We start from the raw sequence: 27,203 nt of genomic DNA on the forward strand, positions 1-27,203 counted from the left end.
CATTAACCTTCCATTTCTGGACTCTTTCAAGGGAGAGAGGGGACCTGCTCTGAATAGCTAGCATAAAGCTAGGTGGCCAGACACAGAATCTACCAGCCAAGGCAAAAATAGCAGCAAACAAACAATACACCAAATAACAGAATATACTGATGATCTGAAGAAAGTATTTTCACTCATGAGCATGTGGGTTTAGGTATGTTGCTTTTCATACGTTTATTTTCCACATTATCTTCAGAACCTAAGAAAGTATTTGTACTTAACCAAGAGATATATGCCATACAGATTGTCTTTCCTCTTAGCTTAGTTACCTATATGAATATATGAATGAGTAGATCTAGGAGAATATAAGAATTTCCATGTTTTAATTTAAGTAAAGATGACTACTGACAAAGTGGGTTTGGGTTTTTTTTTGGGGGGAGGGGGGACAAGAGAGGGGGAGGTTGTGTATCTTTGAAAGATGATAGTCTGAGAAATTCACTCTTTAGTCTGAAGTAACCCAAACCCATTTCTCAGGGCATAGTGCAAAACTCATCTCTTCTTGTAGGCTTTTGGGTAGCAGATGTCAGATGAGAAACAGGTAGGTACAACATGGGGGTGGAGCACTTCAGGAATGCTACGATGTTTTGGGTTTGGAAATTCTGATATTTTAATATATGGTGGATACCCTTGCAAGTTTAGAGCAGTTCCTCTTAAGAGCATTTATACAGCAACCTCTCCATAAATATAAAACCTATGGTAATTTTGTAAAGGCTAAGATGTTGCCAGCTACAGATGCAGCTCCTATTTCCTTCAGTATTGGCAAATATACTGTCCTAATGGTGGTGCTCGAGTAAACAATCACAGAAGTATATTATTCTATTGAAAATCATAAAGACATAATGATAGGTCAGCCTAAAAATAAAAATTACATCCAAATATTCAACTTTTTTAAATGAAGGCTGGAAAAGGATGTAGATAGAATAAATTTTAAAGTTTCATCATGAAGCTTTGTAAAGGGAAAAGATTGAGAGTCATTTGTAGAGTATTTCTGACATGTTTTAAATGTTCCCCTTCTAAGAACATGTGCCCCTTCTAGTCCCCCTTCTAGTTTATATAGCTGCTGATTTTTTTTTTTTTTTTGTCAGGAATGATGAGAAAGGTGGTTGGTTAAATGTGGCTACTTAGCTAATACCAGGAGTTGAAGCCTCAGCTTAATAATTAAAAAACTAATTAAAATCCATACATTAATAAATCATGCAGAAGCATCTTCTGAAAAAGCAAATTTGATGATCCTCTGCCTTCCAACAGGAGAGGTAGGAACTGTTTCATGTGATCTTGTGCATCCCAGAGTAGGAAGCATCTTGCTGGGCTTTGCAGAAATGGGCGCTGTCAGTGCCCAGGCTCCAGTGGGCGAATCCCTCCTCAGCTGCCCATTAAAAGCCAGCAAAGCAAAAGAAACCTTTGCGGTTCAAGAAGATATTTTCTCCTCTGTGCTTCAGCAGGCAGGTTTCTTGCAGGAGCTCACCAGGGACAAGAACAGACCATTGACTATTTGTATTTTTAAATTGAGTTTTAACCTGCCTCATAAGGACATAGGAGGAGGCAAACTCTGCAGTTAGGTTATTAAGTCTCGCCTTTCGTGCTATTTTATGATATGTTACCTAGTTATGGTTAGATGGCGTACCTAATTTTGTTGGATCTAACTCCTATTGTAAACTTGGGCTTAAAATGCTTTAGATGCTCAGTTAGAATGAAAGATCTGGAAGAAATAGCAAACTGCCTGCACTACAACAGGAAAAGAGACTTTTCTGTACCCAAAGGGTCTTCCTTGTTAAAGGATGATGCATGCATGTGAGTTGTGAGTTTTTAGGAGTTTTCTAGATCTTTTCTACCACTCGTCCAGCAGCTGAGAGGTGAGGTTTTTCACAAGACACCTGAACGGATCTAATACTGTCCTGAGATGGATTGTGGTTTCTCTCCCTCTTCCCCTGTGCAAGCTGTAGCTGGTGTCTTATTAAGCTGTCAGAAAATTAATAGAAAAAATAATAAAAAAGAATGGGTTTCGGCTGATTTATTTGACACATTGAAAAGCCCTCTGTAAGACCTTGTATATGATTTTATTGGTGGTAGATTAAGTCAAAGAGTTTGACTTTTGCTTGAACTTCATCCCTTTCTCCCTATCATATCCCTTACCTATATTTTATCCCTCAACAATGTCAGATTTCCATTTCTCCCTTTTCTGATCTGAAAAGCAGACTCGTGGATGACTCATACCAGGAACTACAAAGTTTAAATGACTAAGTAGTTTATCTGTGTGTATTTCACTGTCTGATTGGAATTAAATGAATTTCTCAAATAAAGATTGCATAGATTGTGATCCATTTATTTTTTAAAATTTTTATTTCTGAAGATATTCTGTCAGATAAAAATAATAAAAAAATCCAAATAGTTTTGAAAAAAGAGTAGTCAGGCTACTTGGCACTTACTGGTTTGGTTTTACAATTATTTCCTTTTTTTTTTTTCACTGAGTGGGAAGTCCCTTGGGAAGAAAATATCTCTAGAAGGTGAATTTGGGATTATTTTTTCTCCCTAAACTGGTGGTAAGTGTTTAATGCTAATATGTAATATTTTACAATAAACTTTTTTACAGCCTCTACATTTATAGGGAAAAGAGCCAAAGAGGGAAGTAACAATGATAGAGCTAGATGTGCCATGATGACCCAGATTCATGCAAAAGGAAAACCAGACCTGCTAGCATTGAGTGATGAAGAAAGAAGTGAAGATGAAAATAGTTTGTATTGACCAATTAATTTCTATTAGATTTTATTAATTTCAAGTAATGAACATGAAATTTTGCCAAATATTACTGTTCATACTTTCTTTTTCAAGACAACAGAGGTCTCCCAGTATGAAATATCCCTATTTAATGATTATTGGAGCGTTCTTTAGAGTATTTTTTTAAAGTTTATTTCATATCTAAACTTTCTATTTATAGGTCAGGGTGATTCTTTATATGCTCCTTAGTGAACAGCCTATAATCCTGTGAATATAAACAGTTTGGGAAGAAAAAAGGCAAAACTGATAGACAAATTACTATTTTGAATATTGTCCATGGTAACATGTAGCCCTGCTTTCCTATCGGCCTTTTGTGACAGAGCAGGGATCATGACTTGATTTTAGCTGTCCCTGAGCTTGCCGTTTAGCCAATATTAATTATCCAAGATTATTATCAACTGCTCTGGATTTGTTTTCTAGACAGAGGCCTTGACTCAGGCCCTGTTCTGAACATCTATCATCTTAGCCAGCAGTCCTGGTTTGAATTATTCATGTTCTGCTGCTGCTCATTTACCCAGCCCTGTTCATGTTGATGGAAAGAGTCTCATCTAATTCAATATGGCTCAAGACCTTGGAGTCTTTGTGCTTATTCTGTGTTCTTTCCAACATCTGAGTTATATAAAAAGTTACATAAAAATAGAATGATTTTATCTGTATTATATAAGCAGTGAAGTTCATGACTCAATTGAGAAGAAAAAGATAGCATAAAAATCTTGATGTACTCCATACTGTCAGCTGTTACAACACACTTCTGATGCTTCAAACCTGTCTGCCTTAGAAAAACAAATATTCCCTCTGCTCCCACTTAACCCCATATAAAACCTTTATTCTAAAGATTATTTTTTTAAAAACTGTGTTGGTTTCCTTATTGAGATTACAAAGTGGCTCCACACGCCCTGTTCAGCTGTGAGGATGAGATGCTGTAGCACAGGACAGCAGATTTGGTGATATCTTAAGTCAACGCTGGTGCTGTCTGCAATATTTTCAAGCCCTTGGTTACTTTTAATCATAGATTCAGTTTGGTAGGATCTGTTACCCGAATTCCTTCTTTCTGGCTGGTACCTTGTTGCCTGTGCAGACACAATGACTTCCAGCTGCACCAGGAATGCAAACCCTAGCCTTCCATTAAAGATATTTCATCAGTTCTTAGTTTTGTGTTCTTTTGCTTTTTTTTCTTCTCTCCCATTTTAGCTAATTGTAAGTTGTGCTTACACTCAGAGTTGAATTATCTGCATTATATTATTATTATTTTTAAGTATGTATTTAATATATATATAATATTTAAATAGTAAAACCAAGTAAATAGATATAACCTCTGAACACTGAAATAAAACTTTCCTATGCAGCTTGTTGTTATTGTTAGATTATGATCGCTTTTTGTTTCTTCTGTAGGGATAACCCCTACAAATGTTCAAGAACTACTCTCCACCCCAAAACAAGACAAATATAAATTGGCAAGAATTCTAGCTAAAAAGGCGATCAAGGTATATAATGCTTGGTGTTTGATCTGTTTTTAATTGCATAGAAGTATGTACCTGCTAATATCTCCTATTTCTCTGAGCTTTAAGTTCTTAAAAGTATAGGTTATCTGCTAGAAAGTTTTGAAAATTTGTGGTTTTTTTCTTTTTTCTTTTTTCTTTTTTTTTTTAATTTGAGAGAAGATGTTGCTGCTATAAAGATTTGCCCCAAGATTATGCCTGCATGGTCATTCTGTGTTCAGTGGAAGATCACACGCTGTACTGTAACTCTAACTGCAACAACTACCAAAAATATTGAGTTATGTGGTAGTTTTTACCTGTCCTTGAACCAATGTTCATTAGAGAATAAATGAAAATGAATTAGACAACTTGAAAAGACAGTGACTGACATTATAAAGTAATGCATTTGCATCTAGCTGTGTGTATATGTAGCCCAACTTTGAATGGGGGTAACAGACTATTTTGTATTCCTTTGGACTATCCAGCAGCTTTTAGAGGAAGAAATTGATGCTGATTATCAGAGAACAACCAGCAGGACAGCCATCAGAATAGAGCATTTTTTTGTGTGTGTGTATGTGTGTCTGTTTAGTTGTAGGTCTTATTGATATATCACAAATAAATCTTTAATCTTTTCTTTCTCATTTTCAAAATATGCTTGCAATTTCAAAATCTGTTGATTCTGAAGTTAATTCTGATTTGAGCTTAACTCTGACATATATGTTCCCAAGCAAAAGTAAAGTCATATTTTTAAAAACACTAATGTTTATTGCTTTTTTGATATTTTTAGGAAAAGAAAATCTTTACTATCTGTGGATCGTACCCAGTGGTTCGTGACATTTTAAGAAAAAAAGGTTGGGTGGAGAAAAGGCTGCCTCATAGAAGTGGCTTGCAAGATGGTTCAATTGACCAGTCTTATAATTGTCATGAAAATGCTGGGAAGAATGGTAAGGTACCTCAACAACATGAGAAAATAGATTTGTATGGAAAATGTTCTGCTTCAGTACAGGTAGTTCTCATTAGCAGTGATGAACATGGAATGATTAACCACAACTTTCTTGTTCTGGCATTTTTATCTCCTTTCATGGCAAACACATCTCGGTTCTTCCTGTCCAGGGCAGCAAAACTCAGTTTTATCTGTGCTCTGAGATATTTTGTAACCTTAGGGCACACAGCTGCTGTTGTAAAATGCTTCAGGAACTGTCAGTCTTTTGTCTGTTTCTTAATCCTGTGAACTTTTCTCTAAGGAAAGAAAAATACCTCGCGGGAAGAAGAAACTTGCATCAACAGTTCAGATGACATTCATGATTTAATGGTAAGATAATATACCTATTTGCTTTCGATTTTGAAGCATTTTTTTAAACTACTTGTAAAATTTGTCATGACAACTGTTTATACAATTTTCTTGCTATAAAGGTTTTTTTTTTCCTGCTTTGCAGTCACACTAGGCCAAATTTTGCCAGAAATCAGAAATGTGGCACAGAGCATGACACAACTATTTGCCCTAAGGCTGGCAGGAAAGATTCCAGTAACTTTATATTTATTCTTGAAAGAAATTTCTCCCTATAACATGCAATGTTGTAGTCCAGCTGTTGCATATAAAAAATGTATTAACAAGGGCATGGAGCCTATGATGAAGCCAATAGCACATATTTGATGTAATTTAATTGATAACTACAGAGTTGATATTTAACGGTCAAAGATAGAAGACAGAAGTTCTTTGCACATCTTCTAGAAGTGAAAACTTCTTGTTCCCTGAGTTTAGGCAGAACCAAAAGGGTTTGTTTGATAATACCAACAATATGTAGACAATACAATAGACTATATTGTATTTTAAAAAATGTGCCTGTAATGTAAGGTAAACTGTTGCTGATGTGCAGGTTTTAGATGAGCTTCAGACTCATCTAAATTAGTGAGAAATAGCGAGAAGAGATGGTCTGAGTCCTTCAGATTATGTGTCTGGCTTGCATTTAACTCAGCTGATTACCACTTCAGGTGTCTGCCTTTTGAGAATGATGACGACTTGATGGCCTTGGCTTCATCTTTTAGGGAGCACTTTAATGTTGTATGGTTCAGGTAGATGGGATCTGTATGTAGACTAAATTAGGACTGTCCTTACAAGTGTGTATTGATACATGAGTAATCTCTGAACATGCTACATCTGGCAAGCTGAGCTTATCTGCTGCCAGCATTGGTTGCTCTGCAGTCTGGAGCGGGTCATCCATACAGGTGGGCTCTTTATGTACGTTACAAAGACCATCAACCAGTCCTTTGAAATATATATTCTCCTGTGCAAGTGATTGTAGTAGCGTAAATTTCTGTAGCTTTGCAAAGAAATAGTGTATACAGTTCTTTGGAGGCTAATATTGATGCATTTTTAGCAAATTCCATGGGCTTAAATCTATATGAACATAATACAAATTCTCTTTTTATACCAGTCTAGGATGGTGAAAAATGAAGAAGCCTCTTTGTTCTGGACCGTAAGAAAGGATGCTATTAATTGCCATGACTTGCATTGTGACCAAATGTTGAATCATTTTGCAAAAACCAGCTCCTTTACAACTAAAGTAAGTTTCTTGCTGAAGTCATATGGTCCCCAGCCTGCAGATGACAAGTACCTGTGCTTCTAGGTTTCATAGAGGCATATGCAAGGATCCAGGTTCTTTGCAAACTCACTCACCAGTAAGCGAGGTAAGGGTTTCCATGAATATGGGATCATACTCAACCTTGCCTTCAACGAGGGTGATTTTATTTTTCTTTATAATTAGTGACTATTGTAAAGGAGGACTGGACTTTTGCCATTCCTTGCAAAAGAAATACCAGTTTATTCAGCTGTAGTATGTGAAGCCCTAGTCTGTGATCAGATCTTTTTATTGGTATGGAGTCCATGCAGATAAAATTACAAATAATGTACAAATGTACAAATTACAAATCATGGGAAACTGTACATTTTGCTAAGCTCCTGACCTGGTCTTTGGATCTTTGAAAAGAAGGGAGAGTAAAAATAAGTTATTCTTATTTAAAGCTGTAATCATTTGTCAAAGGCAGTAATTTTTTTTTCCTTGAATACATATGTCACCATTTTGTGCTGAACTTGACTGTAAATTTTAGAGTTTATCCCAAATGTGCCTAAACTAGATTCCCATTTACACAAAGCAAAATGTGTTAAAGCTTTGCTGGGGTTTCAGGTAGCTTATTTGGATTTAGCTTCACAATGCTAAGTTGGCTCTATTGTTTGCCTTGGAAAATAGACACTCATTTAGGTGGTTAACTAATTTGCAATTTTAATGCCTCACAAACTATTTATGTAACAGCAGCAGAGAAATGAGGATGAATGGAAGAGAGCAGCAAGACTGGGATTAAAGGGAAGAGGGGTAGGAGGACTGCCAATTTCCTTTGTGGCAGCCAGCAGTTCAAATTGGCTAGTCTGTCTGATTGCAATTGATTATTTGGTTAATTGATTATATGATTATAATCAGAATACCAAAAACGATCCTTTTAGTCAAAATGTATGCTTTCCAAAATTGCCCATTTCAGTTTTGGTGAGTGTCAAACAATTTTTATATTCTTTTTCATTCAGGAGTACTATGGTATCATGGTGAAGTCAGAGCAAATGTGTGGAGTTGAATATATGTGTATAGATATAACATGGGTGTGTGTATAATATTGCTTTTTTTTTTTTTAAAGATTGGACTCTGTTTAAATTTGAGAAATTTACCCTGGTATGCTCAAGCAAACCCTCACACCTTCTTTCCCCGTTGCTATGGGATTTGCATGGAAGATGAAAAGCAGGATTTTATAGGTAAGTCATTTCTCATCATTTCTGTGCTCAGACAAGTGCTGCGATATTGTGTTCAACTAGGTCCAGAACACCCAGCATCTCCCAACACCAGATACTCCAGTTGCAGCCTTGCCAGGGCTGAGTAAGGGGAATGGGGGACCTCCCTGGGGAGGGACCATCACCTCCCTCGACCTGCTGGCAATGCTTGTCCTCGTGCAGCCCAGCATCCCATTGGCCTTCTTAGCCACAAGGGCCTTTTGGTGGCTCATGGTCAACTTGCCCACCAGGACTCCTAGGTCCTTTTCATGCAAACCTGCTTTCCTGCAGGTCAGTCCCCAGCCAGTACTGGTGCCTGGGATTAGGCATCAGTAAGGAAGGAAGGAGTTTGCCCTTCCCTTTGTTGAGCTTCATGAGGTTTCTCTCTGCCCACCTCTGCAGCCTGTCCAGGTCCCTCTGGAGGGCAGCACAGCCCTCTGGGATATCAGCCACTTCTCCAGGCTTCGTATCATCAGCGAATGTGCTAAGGGTGAGCTCAAGTTGAACTTGGCTGTACCCATTACAGTCACAGGGGGACACTGCTAACTACTGGCCTCCAACTACACTGCACCACTGAGCACAGCCCTCTAAGCTCTGCTCTTAAGCCAGCTCTCAACCACCTCACTGTCTGTGCATCTTCTCGTTGCCGGTGACAAGGGTATGGTGGAGAAGATTGGCTTTAAAGACATATTCCTTTCCTCCTCTAGCTTGGGATAAGAGAATGACATTTGCTACCTTCTGAAAGTGGGCTTTTAGTGCACAAAGTCTATACCTGATTTACTTTTTACAGAGCCTTTAAGGTAGATCAGCTAGTGGGTCATAATCTTAAACCATCTTTTTCTTCAAGAATGGAAACTTCCTTTTTTCTTTTCTAAAATTGTTATGCTGTTAATTGCACTCAAGCTGAAGGTAGCCATATGCTTTAAAGATAGGGCCTTTCTTTTGCAGTTTTCAAGGTAAGAGAGACTTCTTGCCAGTGAAAAATGTTGGTAGTATGGACAGGTTAGTAAACTGGGGAGCGAGGGGTGCATAAAAGATATTTTAGTTTAATAACTGAGGATGTATTTTAAGTAGTCTTATCTTGCTGCTGTTTTGTGCCATGGTAGATCCTGATACTTGACTAGAAATAAGGATTACAGAGACAAGCTGTAGAACATGTATTGCACTGGCAGTCTTATAAAATACATACTCTTGCCTTGGGCCTGTCTGACCTCATGTGCTCCATCAAGCAACCATCTGGATCAGTTAGGCACCGGGTTCTTTTTAAAGCTTTGGCCAGAGACACCAGTGCTGATTTTGCATCAATAAAAGGTTTTGTTGCACAAGGGGAACATATTGGTGATAAAATAGAAAATTGTGGTGAATGACTGGAGTAGGATGGTCTTAGAGGTATATACAGCCTATAATCTTCCTGTAAAAGATGTCTCCCTTTTTCCATTGTCACACAGAATAATAGCTAGTTTCACTGCGTTTCGACAGTTCTTTAATTAGAAGGATTCCTGTCAAGCATAAAAACAGAGAGATTACGCAACAGTTCCAGAAGTATGGCCTCAGATTTAATGTCTCCCAAATACATAAACCTACATATATAGCACATTTTATATGAATGTTAAGTTTTTTAAATGACACATGAATAACATTATCTTTTTAATTGTATTTTAAGTGAATGAATGGTAAAAGGTGTAGAACAAAGGAACTTTGTATGCTTTTAATTTTAGAGCTTGATATGGTTCAGATAAATGGTTCAGATTAAGCAGGCTAGATAGAGCTTAACTGAACAGTCCCCTGGCCCCTCTAACCCCAGCCCCTATCTTTTTTTACTGGTTAGTCAAGAGATTGTGAGATTTTTCAGTGCTTCATTTCTAGAGGGCAAATATGCAGTGAACTTCCTTTAGGATTATTAATGGATTTATTAGTTCTAGTGAAATAGAAGTTGTAAGAATGTGATTTATTTTAGAGGACTTCCGGAACACAGCAGCCTCAGGTATACTAAAGTGGGTTGTCAACCTCAATGCTGGCAGTAGAATAGCACAGAAGGCTGAAGAAAAAAGCAGCAACACAGATGTACACCAAGATAAAGGTATTCCTTGAGCATCATTATATTGTTTTTCTTATAGTTCCTATTTGTAATAATTATAAGTGATGGAGAAAATGTGATCCCTCTGCTACAAGTGACAATAATACTTTTAAAATTCCACCCATCTTAGTTACACCAGTTAAAAAATACTGTCCCTTAAAAATGGACACTCTGCAAACTATTCCTTGACTTTTTTAAAAAATAAAATAAGAAAAATCTACTGGGGCCCCAAATTCTTAGTGTAACTCAAATCACATTTTAAAAAGAGACAAATTGGCAATATTTACTTTGTTTAGTGTTTTCGCTCCACTTTCTTTCCACTACAATCCACAGTGTGATTTATTGATGGGGGAAAAGGAAGATGTTACAGGAACAACTACCTTTTACCTGCTATGAGCACATCCTGAAATAGCACCTGGTGCTGTGTCACATAATGTGGTTGTATTTTCACAGCCTTTACCAGCTAATGCTGTTTCACCTCCTACCTTTTGTATGTCTGTAATCTTCTTGAAATCGTATATATAAAAATGACTTCTAACTAAGCAAAGAAAACTTCAAATACTCATGGGGTTTACACTTGCTTCCCTTGAAAGTGGTAGAAATTCTTGCTGCCAACTCCAGGTAAGTTAGATGAGGGATGATGGCTGGGTTCTTCAGAGCTGGATAAGCTCAGAAGCTTGGTGAACTTAATCAGCTGCCTGTGATGTTGGTGCATGTCCTAAGACTTCCCCCAAAACAAATGAGCCAGTTATAAATATCTGCATGCTAGGAGGTGAAATTATTTTAGATATTATCAGGATATGACCATACTATTCAAGGAATTCTCAAGTCTTCTGTGGAAGTGGGGAGCTGAGAGGATAGCCATGATAGGCTGAGTGGATGCTGGCATGAGTTATTCCTTGATAACAGGTTAATGATAGAGAGGAGGACTGTGGGGAAATCACAGAATGTTCAAGGTTGGAAGGGACCTCTAGAGATCATCTAGTCCAACCTTCCTGCTCAAGCAGGGACACCCAGAGCATGTGGCACAGGGTGACATCCAGGGCAGGTTTGAAGACCTCCAGAGCAGGAGACTCCACAACCTCCCTGGGCAGCCTGTGCCAGGGCTCTGGCACCCTCACAGTGAAGAAGTTCCTCCTCACCTGGAGATGGAACTTCCTGGAACTTATACATGTTAATCAGAAAATACAGAAATAAACAAAAAATCTACTCAAGAGAAAGGGATGTTGGTCCAAGTAGGGGCAGGCTACTGAGGTATGGAATTCTAAAGACATATTTGTCAGAAGAAACCTATGCAGAACACAGTTGAGAAAAACAGTCCTGCTACAGCCAGGCATATACTGAGCTCCTGACCACTGGATTGCCTGGGCAAATCTGTGTGTTTTTACAGTGCCAGCCACTGGAATCCTGCCTTTCAGTGGATGGTTGGGAAAGACTTGCTGGATGTGAATATTGTCTTTCACCAGAGGAGCTAGAGATTTGCACAGAGAAATTATTATGCATCTAATCATGCTTTGCCAAGCCAGGAGGTGCTGAGTAGATTCTTCCACATTTACTAAATGTACTTTCATGGTGTTAATAAACCCAATTACATATCTCAAGACACTACTGCTTGAAGAATGATTAAATATTGCCATTTGTCAGGTGTTATTTGCTGGCTGAAGGACAGGAGTATGAATTCCAAGTTTCTCTCAGATTTGGTGTTGATTCTGTTTTACATGTGGAAGTATTCATGTGACTTTCACTGCATGACAACACCAGTATAAGCATTTTTTTTAACTTGATTTCTCTTTTATAAAAGAAAATATCCCAAACTAAGCAAAGAAAACACTGCTCAATCAAAATGCAATCCTCTCTTTAGTGTGAAGACCTCTCTCAGACATAAGGCAAGACCTTACAGTTTGCAAGTTCTTAAGCTCTGGAAGATTTTCTATTGTAATTATGCCTGTGCTTACACGGAATGTCAGGAGATCCCATTAACACCCCCTGCATTTTGGGGGGATGTATGTGTTTTTTTTCAAGGTTATGAATGTTGTAATGAAATGAAAGTCAAGCAGCTTCCTGGAAAACTCGTAGACATGGCTTGCCTTGTGTGCGAGACCTACCTTGAGCAGAGGCAGCATAAAGACATTGACAAAACAGCTGACTGTTCTTCCGTACTCAGTGAAGAAAACTGGAATGAACTACTACGTCATTATTATTCTCTTGTTCAGTAAGTTTTCACTGCTGCAATTAAGTACTTCAAATTCAACTCCTGGCCAAAGTTAGATTAGAAAAATGAATAGGGCTTTGCATGGCAAATAGCCCCATGCTACTGTAAGTACCTGTAATGTATCACAGTCTGATCCTGAATGTGGAAGCTAGCTGATCAGAAAAGCGACTCTAATGTTCACTTGAACTAAAAAGAAATTATTTTGACCATTCAGAGGTTCATCTCAAAGAAACTTGGCAACAGTGTAAGCTGAAAATCATCTTCATTAGATGAACTGTATTTGCTTTTATGAAACTAGTAAGCATAAATATAATGCAGAGTGGAAAGGATAAACTACACAGTTTATTTTAGTAGTATGGAATTCTTTCAGTTGTGATACCAGTGTTTTATTTATAGCTGCTAGATTTGTTTTTTTTTCATTTACCTTTCCCCCCACCCAGAAGTGTTGGCTTGTACAACACATTTATCACTGAATTTCTTTGGGAAGGCTGTGGAAGAAGCCCAAAATGTTGAATAGCCATATAGCATCAGCAGTATATTATAGATACAGGTTTAGACCACAGCCTTAGGGCAAACTTGAATGTTTTGCTTACTCCATTGCAGACAAAATAAATCCACTGGAATAACTACCTGACCATTTTCCTGAGCCTGCACAAAGCATAAGGACTGGTGCTTCCAGTGCTTAATAGGCTTGCTTGTGTGTCCCCTGGCTGCTAATATGAGTTTCTGGTCTGCTAAGTCTGATGTAAGGAATGATACCCTTTCCTGTAGCTATCCTGACTCTCTTCATATATTATCCATATTACAAATTTTCATAAGCCAGTTCTTTGTAGTCAGGAGCTTTATTATTTGGAGAGAAGACTGGTACTGTTATATTTATTAACCCTTGGTTTCATGATAGCACTAAAAGTAAATATTCCAATTCCTAGACACTTTGAAATTGTCTTTGAAATTAATCTTAAGTGTGTGTTTGAGGAAGAGACCATACGGTAAGAAAGACAGTAATTTTCTCATGGGGTCATAATACTATTTGAAATGTGGCAGTGAGGATTTGCTTCTTAGAACTAAACTTCCCCCACAGCACTCCCAGCTTTCCCATGATTACGCTTTTAGTCCTTTTGGAATGAGGAAGGCATAAAGATAGGGAAAAATTTATCATTGTTCTTCTAGGCTTGTTTTGTTTTATGTGATTTTATTTATTCACAATAAAAGAAGTATCATTTTGTGATGTTAGAAAACTATAAAATATGACCAAGTCCTTATAAATTGCTTCTTTTAGCACAGCGATGTGTATAGGAATATCTCACACTGTTCTGTTTGCAGTGAGGGTGCTGTCATTTGCAATGCATATAGTTACGTCAGCCAGTGTCAAGCTGTTCTATCCAAAATTATGTCAGCAAATCCACAGCAAGCTATAGATGGTAATCGAAACATATGGATAATTAAACCAGGAGCAAAATCTCGTGGCAGAGGTAACAACTTCTTTACTTTTAACTGGAAAAAATCTTTAACAGAAATAACTTTTGGGAAATATTGGCAAAGCAATATTTGCACCTCTTGTAAACATCTACACTTTCAAATAATCTATGTATTTTTTTTTACTTAATTTTTTTTTTCTTCTTCCATAATTGGAACCTGGTTAGTACCTTATGCTTATTAGATGCCGAGAAATCTGTATTTAAGAGGTGAAAGCATGGTAAATTCTTAACTTTATAAATTGTCATTATATTTCACATTTAAAATAAAAAATTTACATAGACATTCAGGGATAATGAGAATTCATTTTCTTTAGTTTTGAGCAAAAGCTAGTTCTCTTACTCTTGAGATGGGGATTCAAATGGACTTGGCATTATAAAAATCTGTCTGTCTTTGTCTGAAGTGTGCTAGTAAACTTAGAGGGGCTTCCCATACTGGGGGAACACTTCCTTTTCCAGCAAAATACTGTGTGTATTTTAAACTGAAAACATGTTCTCACTTACTTCAGCGTGTTAGTATGGAAATAATTGTGTGCTTGAGAATGAGGAAATGCCTCAATGTTTAAGGATCAGAGTCAAAAGTTTAACTTCAAATAAGAATTTTGATTTCATTTTGTATTTATTATTCCACCTCTTTTATGTAAGCAAACAGGTCTGTTATGTCCAGTTTTCATCCTTTTTTTCTTTCTAAGTGCTTCTGCAAGATGCAAGTCTTTTTTTTTTTTCTATTTTTTTGATAATCCCTAGTAGTTTTCTGCTGTGCAAATATATTGTACAGTATAATACATGTGAGTAAAAATAATGAAAAATGTTCTATGTAGTGTTATTTTTTTCTCCTTCTTTCACTGAGCAGCTGCCAGGATACTAGTGCTATGTGCTTAAATTCCCTTTTTTTTTTCCTCTTTCAGATATTGTATGCAAAGATAGACTAGATGATATCCTGAGGCTAGTACAGGTGACACAGAGAAGTTCCGTAAAGGAGAATGAATGGGTTGCTCAGAAATACATTGAGACACCATTGCTAATTTATAATACGAAATTTGACATCAGACAATGGTTTCTTGTTACCGACTGGAATCCTCTAACCATATGGTTTTATAAAGAGAGCTACCTGAGGTTTTGTACACAACACTTCTCCTTAGATGATCTGGACAGGTAACTAAGGGAGGATAAGCAAAATTTATGTGCAGAAAAATGAACAAGGTTAGACCGAAACATCTGTAGTATTTTAGATACAGCATAATGATCATTTTACCTATTATATACTATATATAGGCCATTTTACCTATTAAATGGTTATTTTCTATTATATTTTACCTATATTTAAACATATTCCTGTCTTATCTATTATATATTTTACCTACATACCTATGACATATTTGCATTTCAACCCATTATCTCCTGATATGCTAGGTATTAATATCTCAATCTAAAGTTGTGCTTTATAACACCTTACGAATCTATAATCTCTTGTGAATAATGAAGGAAATTTCCTAGCATTTTAGAATCCTCTGACTCTAATAAAAAATGCAGTGTTCTGTGATTCACTCTGGAATATGTGGCATTTTTAAAGCCAAATATTAAGGATAGTGGTGGATTCTGCTACAATTCGGAAAAACCCTATGTGATTTCTATTTGAAATTTTGCATTATTCTATAAATTGATATTTTATTAGCATTCTGTCTCTTGTGTGGACCCTAATAAGGTGAATCACTAATGTGTGTCCACAATTAGTGTTTTCCACTGATTACCTGGCATTGCTCAGCACACGGGAATGTTTTACAACATTTAGTGGGTATCTTGAGATATCTTGTGGTGAGGATGGAAGCAGAGTCAGACCGTGTACATTTTCTGTACCCCACTTCTTTATCTAAAACCCAGGAAGTGAATCTACTCCTCTTCACTCTGGCAGTTTAAATTAGTTATCCTTTATTTCAAATGTGAGGAAATGAAAGAATCTGAAAATGGCTTCACCATCCAAATTCTGTGGCTTTTAGCACAAAGACAATTTTGCTTCCAGTGTGATCATTTCCTCTTAATTTGATTTTTTCAAGTTTTGCACTGTTTGTAACTGGGCGACCACTTTGTATCTGCTTCCTTTACAGCTCAATTCATCTCTGCAATAACTCTATCCAGAAACATTATCAAAATGCCTCAAATAGGAACGCTCTGTTGCCATATCACAATATGTGGTCCAGCACAAAATTTCAGGAGTACTTAGAAAAGAAAGGTCATGGCACTGTATGGCAAAACCTTATATGTCCATCAATGAAAAAAGCCATCGTTTACACAATGAAGATGGCTCAAGAGAGTGTTGAAGCCAGGAAGAACAGTTTTGAGTTATATGGGGCAGATTTTATTCTTGGGCAGGACTTCAAACCATGGCTGATTGAAATCAATACCAGCCCAACTATGTTTCCTTCAACCCCAGTCACAGAAGAACTATGTACCCAGGTACAAGAAGATACAATCAAGGTTGTTCTCAGTAGTAAAAAAATGGGCAAAAATAAAGATACAGGAAAATTTGAACTTCTCTGGAAAGAGGTATGGAGGACATAGCATCACATTCGCTTTCAAGGAATTTATTTTGGAAGTTGTTTTGCAGTTTAAGTGTTTTGCTGCTTTCATAAAATTTACTTATATGCAGAATTTAGCTGTATTCAGTTTGCAAAGCCAAATATACTAATTATAGATCAGGAATCAGTATACTGTAGGAATATTCTATCTTTATTTGGAGGAAATCAGCATAATTGCTTGTTATGTTTGCATAAGTCATGGGGGGATTAATGTCACAGGACTCTTGTCCCGAAAGCATTCAGCAATGTGTGAACCTAGGACTGAAGTTCTGATCTATACTGGCTACCCCCTCCAGTGAATGTTGCAATAAATAGATGGGATCACTGTACCAACGATGTCCTATAAATATTCACTATATCATCCTATAACGAATGAGCAAAATACAATTTACGTTTTTAATTTTCTTAATATTTCCTTGCATACTTTTTTTTTGCTGCATTTTTTTTTCTACTTGTAGACATGATTTTTCTTTTTTCATTAGAGATGTTCTTGGGAAGTCAGACAAAGCACTAAGTCACATTGTGCTGGACACTGTCAGACTGATAGCAAAGATGATAATTACTTGTTGAAAACTTACCCTTAAGAAAAATGCAACAGAGGCGTGAATATGCCCAGAGGGACTGGATAGAATACTTATCAGTAGTTAACCACAATGATGCTTTTTCTCCTGTTAACTTGTGTTTATTGTACACTTTAAGGTCTTAAGTTTGTAGGTTTTGTCGTATTCCATGTTATATATTTATAATTAACACATATGACTGTAGGGTCATTATTATATTTTGAAACCATTAGTGATGTATCTCTGTTTCTCTTGAGGCTCCTTTGGATTTGCCACCATTTACTGTTACAGATCTTTTAATAGAAGGTGTTGGTATTAAAAAAACAACCCAGAAAGCTACTCCCTTCATGAATGTCAACTTTATAGCATCAAAGATAAGTCAAGAAAAGGCTAAGAATTTAGCCAGCTACCAAAAGCGAGAACAGTCAATGGTACCTCTAGATTATGACAAACAACATTTCAAAACTGAAAAGGAAAAAAATACTCATTGCAAGGCACCAGTGCTTCTCAAGAGGCAGCTGGGGAAACAAGGTAGAGTAAAAGATGTACGGACAAAATCCTCTGGGCACACGGATTGCCCCAGCTCTCCTGTGCTGTCTGTGCAAAGCATTCCAGATCAAAGACTTTTGCCACCCATAAATAAAAGGAAAGGCAGAAAAGATGCAAACATCTGGAAAATACATCAAGCAAGTCTTTCCTTTCCAAGTACACATTCTATCAACTGGACTTTACATCGATCTTCTAAAATATCAGGTATTTTTTTTTTTTTAGCAGATACTGGCCTGTAAGGGTTCTGAGCAGAAGTTTTAGATCTTTGATGCTTCTAGCACAGTATAAGTATCTCGTTGATTGGTCTTTTTTGTTTTACTGTTCTTTCAATCTAGTTTTCATTTGCATTTTATTTGCTTTACTTCCCTTCTGAATTCTTGTTCTCTGTACAGCAGAATTTTCCATTATCTGGTAACATTAATTCCCAAATAATTCTTAAGGACTTATGATTGTTTTATAGGAAAAAAAATCAATAAAAATAGCTATTTCATCTCCTGTGTTACTATATGTGAATGGATCAAGAAATTTGATGTTAGGGATGAAAATCTATATATTCTACTGATTATTGATTAAACTGTAGCCACTGAAAGTGATTGGTAGCAGTTTCTGACTGCAGTCTGGTTTCTGCAGAATGATGCTTGCATTACAAACCACCAGCTTCTTCCAGCACAGAACTCCAACTTAGACAGCAGAGGCGGCAAAGATTAAGACAGGCTGAACCTGAACTAAGCTCTCAAACCCAGCACTTTTTCCTCCTGCCAGTTGGGAAGTCTGTGACTGGGAGAGGCATATAGAAAATGTTGCTGCACAAACATTACATTAAATTTGCATCCTTACCATTGTTCTTTATGGATTAACAAGAGGTTTCTTCTCACTAAGTACACTGTTAAGTATAGGATAAAAATGTGTCTTTTAAGATATTGTTTGCCAGGACCAGGAACAAACAAGGTATTTTGTTGCTATTTAAATAACTAATAATAAGCTAATATAAATTTCTAACAGTTAATATCTAAATACTGCAACTGAAGCTTTTAAAGTACTCATTGAGGTTCTCATTATTAGACTTATTAGATAATGCAAATAAATATTATTGGTGTTCTCTACATCTCTACAATAAGTATTTTTAAACTGTAGAATTAACTGAGTTAAATAATTAACTGAAATGAGGATTAACGACTTTTTTTTTTCCCTCTCTGGAGGTATTCAGATTCATAAGCAGAAAATGCCATGCTTTATATGCGGAAACACTTTAAAGTGGAAGAAAAGATGTAAGCTTCACGGCTCCTTTTGTACAGATATTTTGCAAGAACATTCATATTTACCTATAAATGTCAGCTCTAATCCTGAAAAGATGGAAAAGATTGACAGCAGTGTCTTCTATCCATACATCTGAAATCATTCAGAGCACTTCGGGAATGAAGAAAATATGAGATTTCTTTGTTCTTTGTTTTTGTTTTTTTTTTTTGAATTGATGTAAATAATAATGATAAATTGATGTTGAAGATCATTGCTTGATCACAGCTTGTCATGTTTTAAACAGGATAATATTTAGTACCAGTATTCTGCAGAAACTGATCACTGCTGGCTGACCCAGGGGCTAGTTGAGGCTAGTTCTGTGAGGCAGTAATTTGTAGCTAACTTTGTGTGTTTGTTTGGAAAGGTCAGAATGCAAGAAAAGGCACTTTTTTGGTGGGGAAGAGTTCTTTACTGGCTTAAAGAGTTTGGGCTTCCCATTAAGGTGTCAGACTGGTGCTACTGGGAGTGAGTGAAGGAAGGAAAGGATACTGCCCCTTCCCTGGAAAGTGTTGTTTAGGTTGTCTTACATAACACACACCCGAAGCTGTTTCTGTTAGCAGTTAGAGGTAGACAGAAGCAGCTGCCCAACAACTGATGATACCTTGGTAAGTCAGAAACTTCATATTGATAAACAAAATGTAGGGAAGATGGGCCAAACTCTTCTCAGTGGTGGCCAGTGAGAGGGCAAGGGGCAATGGGTACAAACTGAAACACAGGAAGTTCCATCTCCATATGAGGAAGAACTTCATCACTTTGAGGGTGCCAGAGCCCTGGAACAGGCTGCCCAGGCAGGTTGTGGAGTCTCCTTCTCTGGAGGTCTTCAAAACCCTCCTGGATGCCGCCCTGTGCCCTGTGTTCTGGGTGTCCGTGCTGGAGCAGAGGGGTTGGACTAGGTGATCGCTAGAGGTCCCTTCCAACCTCAACCATTCCGTGATCCTCTGATTTTGTGAAATAAATACTAATTAAAAATATAGATCATGCTACATTTATACCTTCCTCAAATGGAGAAGATTCAAAAAAAATGTAAAGGAAAAGCATGAAGTAAATGCAATTTTGATATTAAAACAAGTATCTGAAAAGAAATAGGAGGAACCTGGGCTGAAGAAACTAAAACTAAAGTAATAGGACATAGGAAAAAAAACTAGCTAAGCAGTAATCTTTGATAATGATCTTAAGTAAACAAGTATATATTAATAAATACAATAATTTAATAATGATATGATCATAATCTTGAATCTTATTAGAAAGGTAGTCTACAGTATGTTGTACATCATTATCCCACAACTCCATCTACTTTTGAGAATGATAACAGGGCACGTCAAGCTTGCCAAGAAACAGCTACTTTTTCTTGAGTGGCTGAGGCAGCTAATGAATGAAGTAAGGAATCTCTTCTAGCTTTGCATCTCCGAAGTTAAATGTGGGAACCCAAGATGAGCACCATCCATAGTGGAAGTGAAGCCTTTTAGACTTCAGGATTGGCTTAGACCAGACCCAAGTTCCTAACTGTCCTGAGAGCAGTCCAAAGGGTCATAGGTCTGCTGTAGGTGACTGCTTGAGCAGGGGCTTTGGACTAGGTCATCACCAGAGGTTCCTCTGAACCCCAACCATTCTGTCAATCTATGAATCATGATGTGAATAGCACTGTTCAGGTCAGTGCATGCCATTGAGCATGTGTTAATGTAGGTATTTGCATTGGAGGAAGAAGGCTGAGGGTAGGGACAGTCTTTCAGCAGCAGTTCACCCTTTCTTACCTTTCCCCCGGCAGTGTGAATGGGCGGGTGAGGGAGAAGCAGATAAAAGGAGGAATTCTAGATGAGTCATGAGAGATACTTGCTTGCTTTGACAGGAATGTGATATTGTTGGACACAATAGAGCTAATTTTCCTGGAAGTAAGTCACTTCTTAAACTAGGCTATTGCTGGCTACACACACTATACGCAATATGCATTCTTTTGATAGTTGCTGCATACATGGAACTTAATCCCTAGATGACTAGTGTGCCTTACATGCCTCTGCTTAAGGCCATGTTTTAAATACTGCATTTTCCAAGGGGAGCAAATTCAAGACAATTGAAAAAAAAAAAAAAAAAAAACCCGCCCAAAAACGCCGCCTCATAAGTCTATAATACCTGCTTTTACCATAGCATAAAACTGGTGAAATTGTAGTGCCAAGTACCCTCTGTTCTTGCATCCCACTGAGCATTACATTTACATTGTACTGTTTAGAAATGACATATTTCCTCTTCTCCCCTAATTTTCAGTGTCTTGCTGCAGTTCTGGTTGTGTTCTGACTGATTTTACAGGTTGTAGGCACCTGATCTTGCTACCTACTGTAAGGTAGGCAGGCCATGGTTGCTGAATACCTGCCTCTCTGTAGGAAAGGGATTGGGAAAGCTTTGAAGGGAGTGGTGGGCTCCCTTTAGACATGTAGACAAAATAGGTAGTCCTTGTTTTCTCACAGTCTTTAAACAATACAGTAATAACATGTTGGATAAAGGAGCACTTGGGCAGCTCCCACTACACCTACTTGCTGGCTCTGTGGGGCTTCACTGCCCTACTGGCACCCTCCATTTAATGCCTGCCCTACCATTGTGGGCCCGCTTTGGATAGGAGATGTGGGCAAACTTCTGAAAAGTGGCAGCTCCAAGAAGTTCTGAATCATGTGAACATTTTGTTGTGACGGCAGCAGCACCCCACATGGCTCAACTCCAGATCTTGCCTAACGTGTCAAGAAGCTGTTAAGTTATAAACACTCAGCTGTCTTGTGGTTGATGTGAGGGGCCCTGAGGCAAGATGTCTGCTGCGTGGCACAGGCCGTGTTACTGCACAGCAAGTTCAAAGAGAAGCCAGGAGATTATGTGGGCTGTGGCCCTTCATCTCAAGACAACTGGAATAATAATATCTGTGCCCCCATATTGGGGAGACATTAAAGTATGCAGTGCTGTACCACAGGAGACTCTTGCAAAATGTAGTGTGAATGCAGCTATTGTGCTCCAAAGGAGGCTGGGACTTCTCCAGTGTGGATGTGACAAGGACATGCCTTCCAGCCTAGGCATTGACATATTCATGTCAACAAAAGCAGGATAAATTTAGCCTAGGTAGAATTTTATGAGTTCTGTGTCTGAATTCCTACACAGCAAGTCACAGAAGTCTCATCTGGCTGCTTAGCTGTGTCTGGTGATCTAAGCCAGACCTAATCTAGCCTTTACTTCTAGATAATGCTCCTACACGCTTGAATAAAGATGATGCTATTTTTGCTGTCTCCCTTCAAATGGGGCCAGTGTACAGCCAAGCACGTTAGATTTGTGAAGCCAGAGAACAATTATCAAGAGAAAACACAAACTGATGGTCCAGAGATGAGGGCTTTCCCAAGACAGAATGGAGAATGGAGAATATTTGAATTCTACTCTGAATTCCAGAGAGTGCTCCTGCATTTTATTCAAGAAACACATTAGCCTGTCTGCCATCCTAGAATGTGCAAGATCTGGACTCAAGCCCTACTTGGACTGAGAAGCATTTAGATTTTGGCATTCCTACGTCCTTGATTAGTGCTCTACTAAAGCTTTGTGACCCAAAGCTCTTCTACTGCAAAGCGCAAAAGGACACACTTCTACTCAAGATTCTTTTTTTTAAAGAATCTTTATTCTTAAAACGGGAAAAGTTGCTAGAAGCAACTTAGTACATAATTTGCTGTCATCAGTTCTTAGGGATTTAACATCATACACAATACAAATATTAACTAAAATGCCAGTAAAATATGGCAAGAAACAAGAAATAAAAATAAAATTATTATCAAGAAATTATTATCAGGAATTGTTATTGGGAAACAAAGTTGCATTTGAGTGGGGAACCTAGAAACTAGTGGCTGTAGTAGCTTCACAGATAAAGGTGCTTTTACATAAATGACAGTATTCTTAGGAAGAAAAAAAACAAAAAAAAAAGAAAAGGAAAGGAAAATAGAGAAGAGAAGAGAAGAGAAGAGAAGAGAAGAGAAGAGAAGAGAAGAGAAGAGAAGAGAAGAGAAGAGAGAAAAAAGAAAAAGTTAATTATACTACTCAGTTTTTAATGAGAATGTTAACCTAATGGTTTCAGTAATTTGGTGGAATAAAAAGAGTGAGTAGAACATTGTAATTTGAGAATACAGATTATATAGGAATTAAATAATAAGTTCTGTTTGTGTAGACAGGATAGCACACATTTTTAAAAGCTTATTGTCAAATAAAGTAAGTAACAATAAGGTTGTGCCTGAAGAATATAAGTATTATGGAATTTTTCTGAAAGAAATTCTATATGCAAAGATTCATATAGAAGCTTTCTCCATAGTGAAAGAGTTTGCTGCTAGGGCAATACTACTGATCACTTTGTTCAGAAAGTGACAGAGGAGTGTTAAATGCCAGAAAGAGTGAGAGAGAAGAAAACTTAATAGTACTAGGGGACATCAGTCATTCATATGGAAACTGGATGAGTGCTTCCTCAGGAATCAATGCAGAAATTAAATTTGCAAACACTATATAAAAGACTGTTGCTTGGGATGAGAGACAGAAAAAAACCTCCTGGTTCATTTCCAAGTAGATACTCAACGAGCCACTCTTCGATAGTGACACAAGTTTGGTATCCTAAGAAATTGGTCATGTTAGTGTATAAGTTAAAAAGAATAATATAAAATGACCAAGTCTTCAAAAGGAAGTTAAAAAGAACAACTAAAAGGACAGAGGTTTTCCAAGGACAGGTAGGTTATTCAAAAGTAGCACAGTGCAAGATAAGAAGAGCATGTATATAAGAGATCCTCAACTCCCCCATCATTAACAAAACATTGTTTCTCAGTTCTCAACCCCAACATACTTTTAAGAAATGTGGACACCCTCCTTTCCTACCGAAAGAAGAAGAGAAAACATCTTAAGAAGTCTATAGGCTGATAGGTAATAGAGATATGAAAGGACACCTTATGCTCAAGGAACATAATGGCAAAATGAAACGCTTACTTGCACTGGAGTGCAAAATTATGGGGCAATTTACTGAAGGGTAAGTTGGAGGAATGATCCTAGGTCTAAGCAGAGGTTTAAAAAAAATCTCTACGACAGTTCTTAAACAGAATTCTGTACAGTCTAACACAGCCAACTGCTGAGCTGTTACATGCAGTGTGTTCTGAACTGTCTTGCTTGCAGCAGACATATTTCTAAATATGATAGCTTAAGGGAGAATTGAAATGGTTTTTTGATAGAGGGCAACCCTGCCTCTGATGAATTCAATGAAGATTGCTATGTTATTATCTAAACGAGCTTTGATCTGGTCACTCCTGAATATTGTGTGCAGTTCAGAAGCTCCTATTCTAACAATAACAAAAAAATGTACAGTAAAAATGAAGCAGTGTATGTACAGTAAAAGTGTATGTACAGTAAAAATGAAGCACCAAGATGAGGCAGTGTGTGTGTGAAGGTGAGATGTGAACAAATGCTCCCTGTTTCTCCAAAACAAGAACGGGGGGGGACTCAATTGAACTATTTGGCAGCAGTTTTAAAAGCGAAAACAAATAAACACAATTTAATTGTGTAACTCATTGCCACAAGATATTTTGAAATCCAAAAGGATAAATAGATGCAAAGAGCTATTGTATGAATTCATGGATGGAAGGTCCAGAAATAGCTATTAAAACTCAGTGGTGTGCACATAGCTTTCAGTTCAGGAGATTCATAAACTGTAGATCATTGGAACTTGGTCACATATGTACAATAATATGTGGAAGTAGCACAGTACACTTCACTTCTTTTTATTTTTGCTATGCAGATGCCACTCACTCCATCAGACACGGGTGTGTAGACTGGGTGGGTTGTTGATCTGGTGTATTCCTATGTATGAATGCCAGAATTTAGCTGTTGTTATTTTTAATCAAACCCTTTAATTCAGTGAGAGTTGTTTGAGGAGTGTGATTAATCTCCCCAAAATATTTTCACTGGGATAATGACGAACTGGAATTACATGGAAGCATGTAGAATATAGGTAGTTGCACTGGCAGAATAGACACTATCTTTTACCTTTTTTATTTTAAAGGAAAAATGCTTCAAGCCAGTGTGAAGGCAGATACTAGCAGATGGTGTTAATCACATATCCTCTACGTTAGCTAATGGGAAATATTTTGCAGCAGCCCTGAGGTCTGAGTTCCCACATGTCTCTTGTGCTGGAGCCAGCCCTCTACGGAGAGGGACCCCCCTTTCCCGCCTGTGTCCATGGGCTCCCTTTCAGTGTCTGCCGAATGCTTGTTCCTGGTGGCTGTACAGGTGACAAGGCCCCCGGGGGGCGGTTGTGTTTGTTATGTCCAGGGGTGTTTAGGTGTTGGGAGCTGCTTTCGGAGCCCCTGGTGTAGCGCTCGTTTCGTAAAGTGCAAATGTTTCCTGAGCCTGTGGAAAATCCAAATACTGGAGATAGGCGGGCTGTAGAATATTCTGCTGGTACAATTAAATAATTAGTTAAATAAATTCAAGGCTCAGATTCTCAGTACAGAAGAAGCCGCCTTTCTTATTCTATACTTATGTTAGCACAACTCCTTTTTTTTCTTTTTTTTTTTTTCTTTTTTAATTCAATACATTAGTAACCCAAGAAAACAGGAAGAGAGAAGAATTAATGTATTTGGAGTCCAGTGATCATGCCTGGTATATCACTGTGAGAAACAAAATCCATATTTACACTTGAAATTTACAGAGAAGACATTCACTAAAGTTCATCCAAATCTGACATGCTGAAATCCAGAAGGAACAGAGGTTTTTTTTTTTTTTTTTTTACTGCTAATGTCAGAAACTCAGGCTTCCCAGCTTTCAGTGAAGATCCTAAGAACTGGTCAAACATGCTTTATATTTTCCACAACTAGCAATTTTCTGACTTTGGAACGTTTTAGGGGAGGAGCTTTGAAGTGCTGTGGGAGGGACTAAAATTCATATTAAAGTTTTGGCATGAGGGAGAGAATTGTCAGAGTTGAAGGTTTCTTCTGAGGTTTTGCTTTTTTTTTTTTTTTTTGGTCAATTTAGGATGACAAGTATTCATGTTCAGACTCTTCTCATAGTTTTTTTCTGGAATTCTGATTGCCAGGTTATTCCCAGAATTGAAGAATGTGGACTTTCATGTTCTCAGGTACTCTCTTTCTTGTTCCTATTTGCTGTCTATTAACTTAATAGCTGTATGTTATCAAAAGAATTGTAAAGAAAAAGTGAAGCAAAAATAAAAAGACTTCAACTGTCCTTAACATTGCAAAGTATCCAAAGTGACAAAGATTACTGCCAGCAAGGCAGAAGAAAATGAAATTTACACTAAATCCAGCTACTGTTGTGCTTGGTGATTTTTTTTTCTGTCTTGTGTATTTGGAAATCAGTAATAGAAATGCTTTAGAACATATTCAGTACTTTGGGGATTCAGTTGTTACAACAGCACAGTGCCAAAGGGGAGAGGGAGAGAGAGGAAGTTTCAGAATTTCTCATTATGTTAGGAATATATATATATATATATATATGTATATAAAGACTTTTCTGCAAATAAGTGAATTACAGCATGAGAAAGACTAAAACCTGTTTTTCATTTTGTGGTACGAATGTAACTGCTGTTAAATGTAATGCCTTATGTGTGTGCATAAAAGTGGCATGTGAGCCATACCCTCTCTGCATTTTGGACGTTCCCGAATAGGCCCACAAAGGGGCAGCATGGAGATGGGCAGCTCCTGCTGCCGCGCTCAGCGCTCACTGAGACAGCAAATAGAAAGATAAGTACAAAATAAGATAAAATAATAGGGAGTCTCATTTTCAGTCTTAGGACGGTAACTATCTACCTGCTTTGGAGAGGTGGGACTGACAGCAGGAAAGGGTTTGGCTGTATGTACAGAGCACTGTTTGCAAAAGTCACAGTGTGCTTTGTCCCTCGGGTAGGCAAAAGATTGTTTAAATGTGGCAGGACTAAGATATTAAGTGAGTACTTGTTACAGCAATTTATCTTACATTGTCTATCTTCTGTCTTCTATTTTCTTTTTTCTATTACCTGTTTTCTATTTTATAATTGTGTCCTAGAAAACGGGAGGAATAAAGATACTTCAAAAGCACTAGATGGAGGGGGAAAAACTATATTTAAAGTTATTTTATATCCCTGAATTTGAATTCTGTACAGTGTCTGTCTTCTCATGTAATATTTTTAAAATAATAAAATAAAAAAAAGATATTAATCTCTTGATGTGCCTCAGTATTTGTCATATGCATGTTTACATATGCAAAACTACATGTATTTTAAATAAATCATTTTCCTTGGACTGCTACAGAGAAAGCTTAAAATAGCTATAATTTACTTTTCTAATTTGTTCTGCCAGAGTAGTTGACTGTGAG

The 27,203-nt window shown here is 37.4% G+C and overlaps 2 protein-coding genes across 2 annotated transcripts in view; both read left to right on the plus strand.

The window, feature by feature from the left end:
* Positions 1 to 2,694: 2,694 nt before the first annotated feature.
* On the plus strand, positions 2,695 to 18,948 carry TTLL8 (tubulin tyrosine ligase like 8). The gene is made up of 13 exons (XM_026053832.1): positions 2,695 to 2,770; positions 4,207 to 4,298; positions 5,080 to 5,236; positions 5,561 to 5,604; positions 6,728 to 6,856; positions 7,977 to 8,091; positions 10,064 to 10,186; positions 12,206 to 12,395; positions 13,719 to 13,867; positions 14,779 to 15,025; positions 15,976 to 16,414; positions 17,264 to 17,759; positions 18,851 to 18,948. The coding sequence occupies exons 1-13, from the start codon at positions 2,695 to 2,697 to the stop codon at positions 18,946 to 18,948; spliced, it is 2,355 nt and encodes a 784-aa protein (XP_025909617.1).
* Positions 18,949 to 25,857: 6,909 nt separating this feature from the next.
* IL17REL (interleukin 17 receptor E like) overlaps positions 25,858 to 27,203 on the plus strand; it is a 54,073-nt gene continuing 52,727 nt past the window's right edge. The window contains exon 1 of the mRNA XM_026053833.1: positions 25,858 to 25,971. Coding sequence (XP_025909618.1) covers positions 25,870 to 25,971 — 102 coding nt within the window. The 5' untranslated portion in view covers positions 25,858 to 25,869. The remainder of the gene's footprint in view (positions 25,972 to 27,203) is intronic.

This window comes from Nothoprocta perdicaria, unplaced genomic scaffold (assembly GCF_003342845.1).
Source record: "Nothoprocta perdicaria isolate Ctin4 unplaced genomic scaffold, notPer1 scaffold_119, whole genome shotgun sequence".
NCBI lineage: Eukaryota > Metazoa > Chordata > Aves > Tinamiformes > Tinamidae > Nothoprocta > Nothoprocta perdicaria.

What these genes read in the sequence shown, in the direction of transcription:
- TTLL8 (XM_026053832.1), top strand. Translation starts at nt 2,695, where the DNA reads ATGACCCAGATTCATGCAAAAGGAAAACCAGACCTGCTAGCATTGAGT. An exon ending in CCAGCTCCTTTACAACTAAA is followed by an intron (nt 6,857 to 7,976) that starts GTAAGTTTCTTG and finishes TTTTTTTTAAAG; the next exon opens with ATTGGACTCTGTTTAAATTT. An exon ending in TTGAACTTCTCTGGAAAGAG is followed by an intron (nt 16,415 to 17,263) that starts GTATGGAGGACA and finishes GTTTCTCTTGAG; the next exon opens with GCTCCTTTGGATTTGCCACC.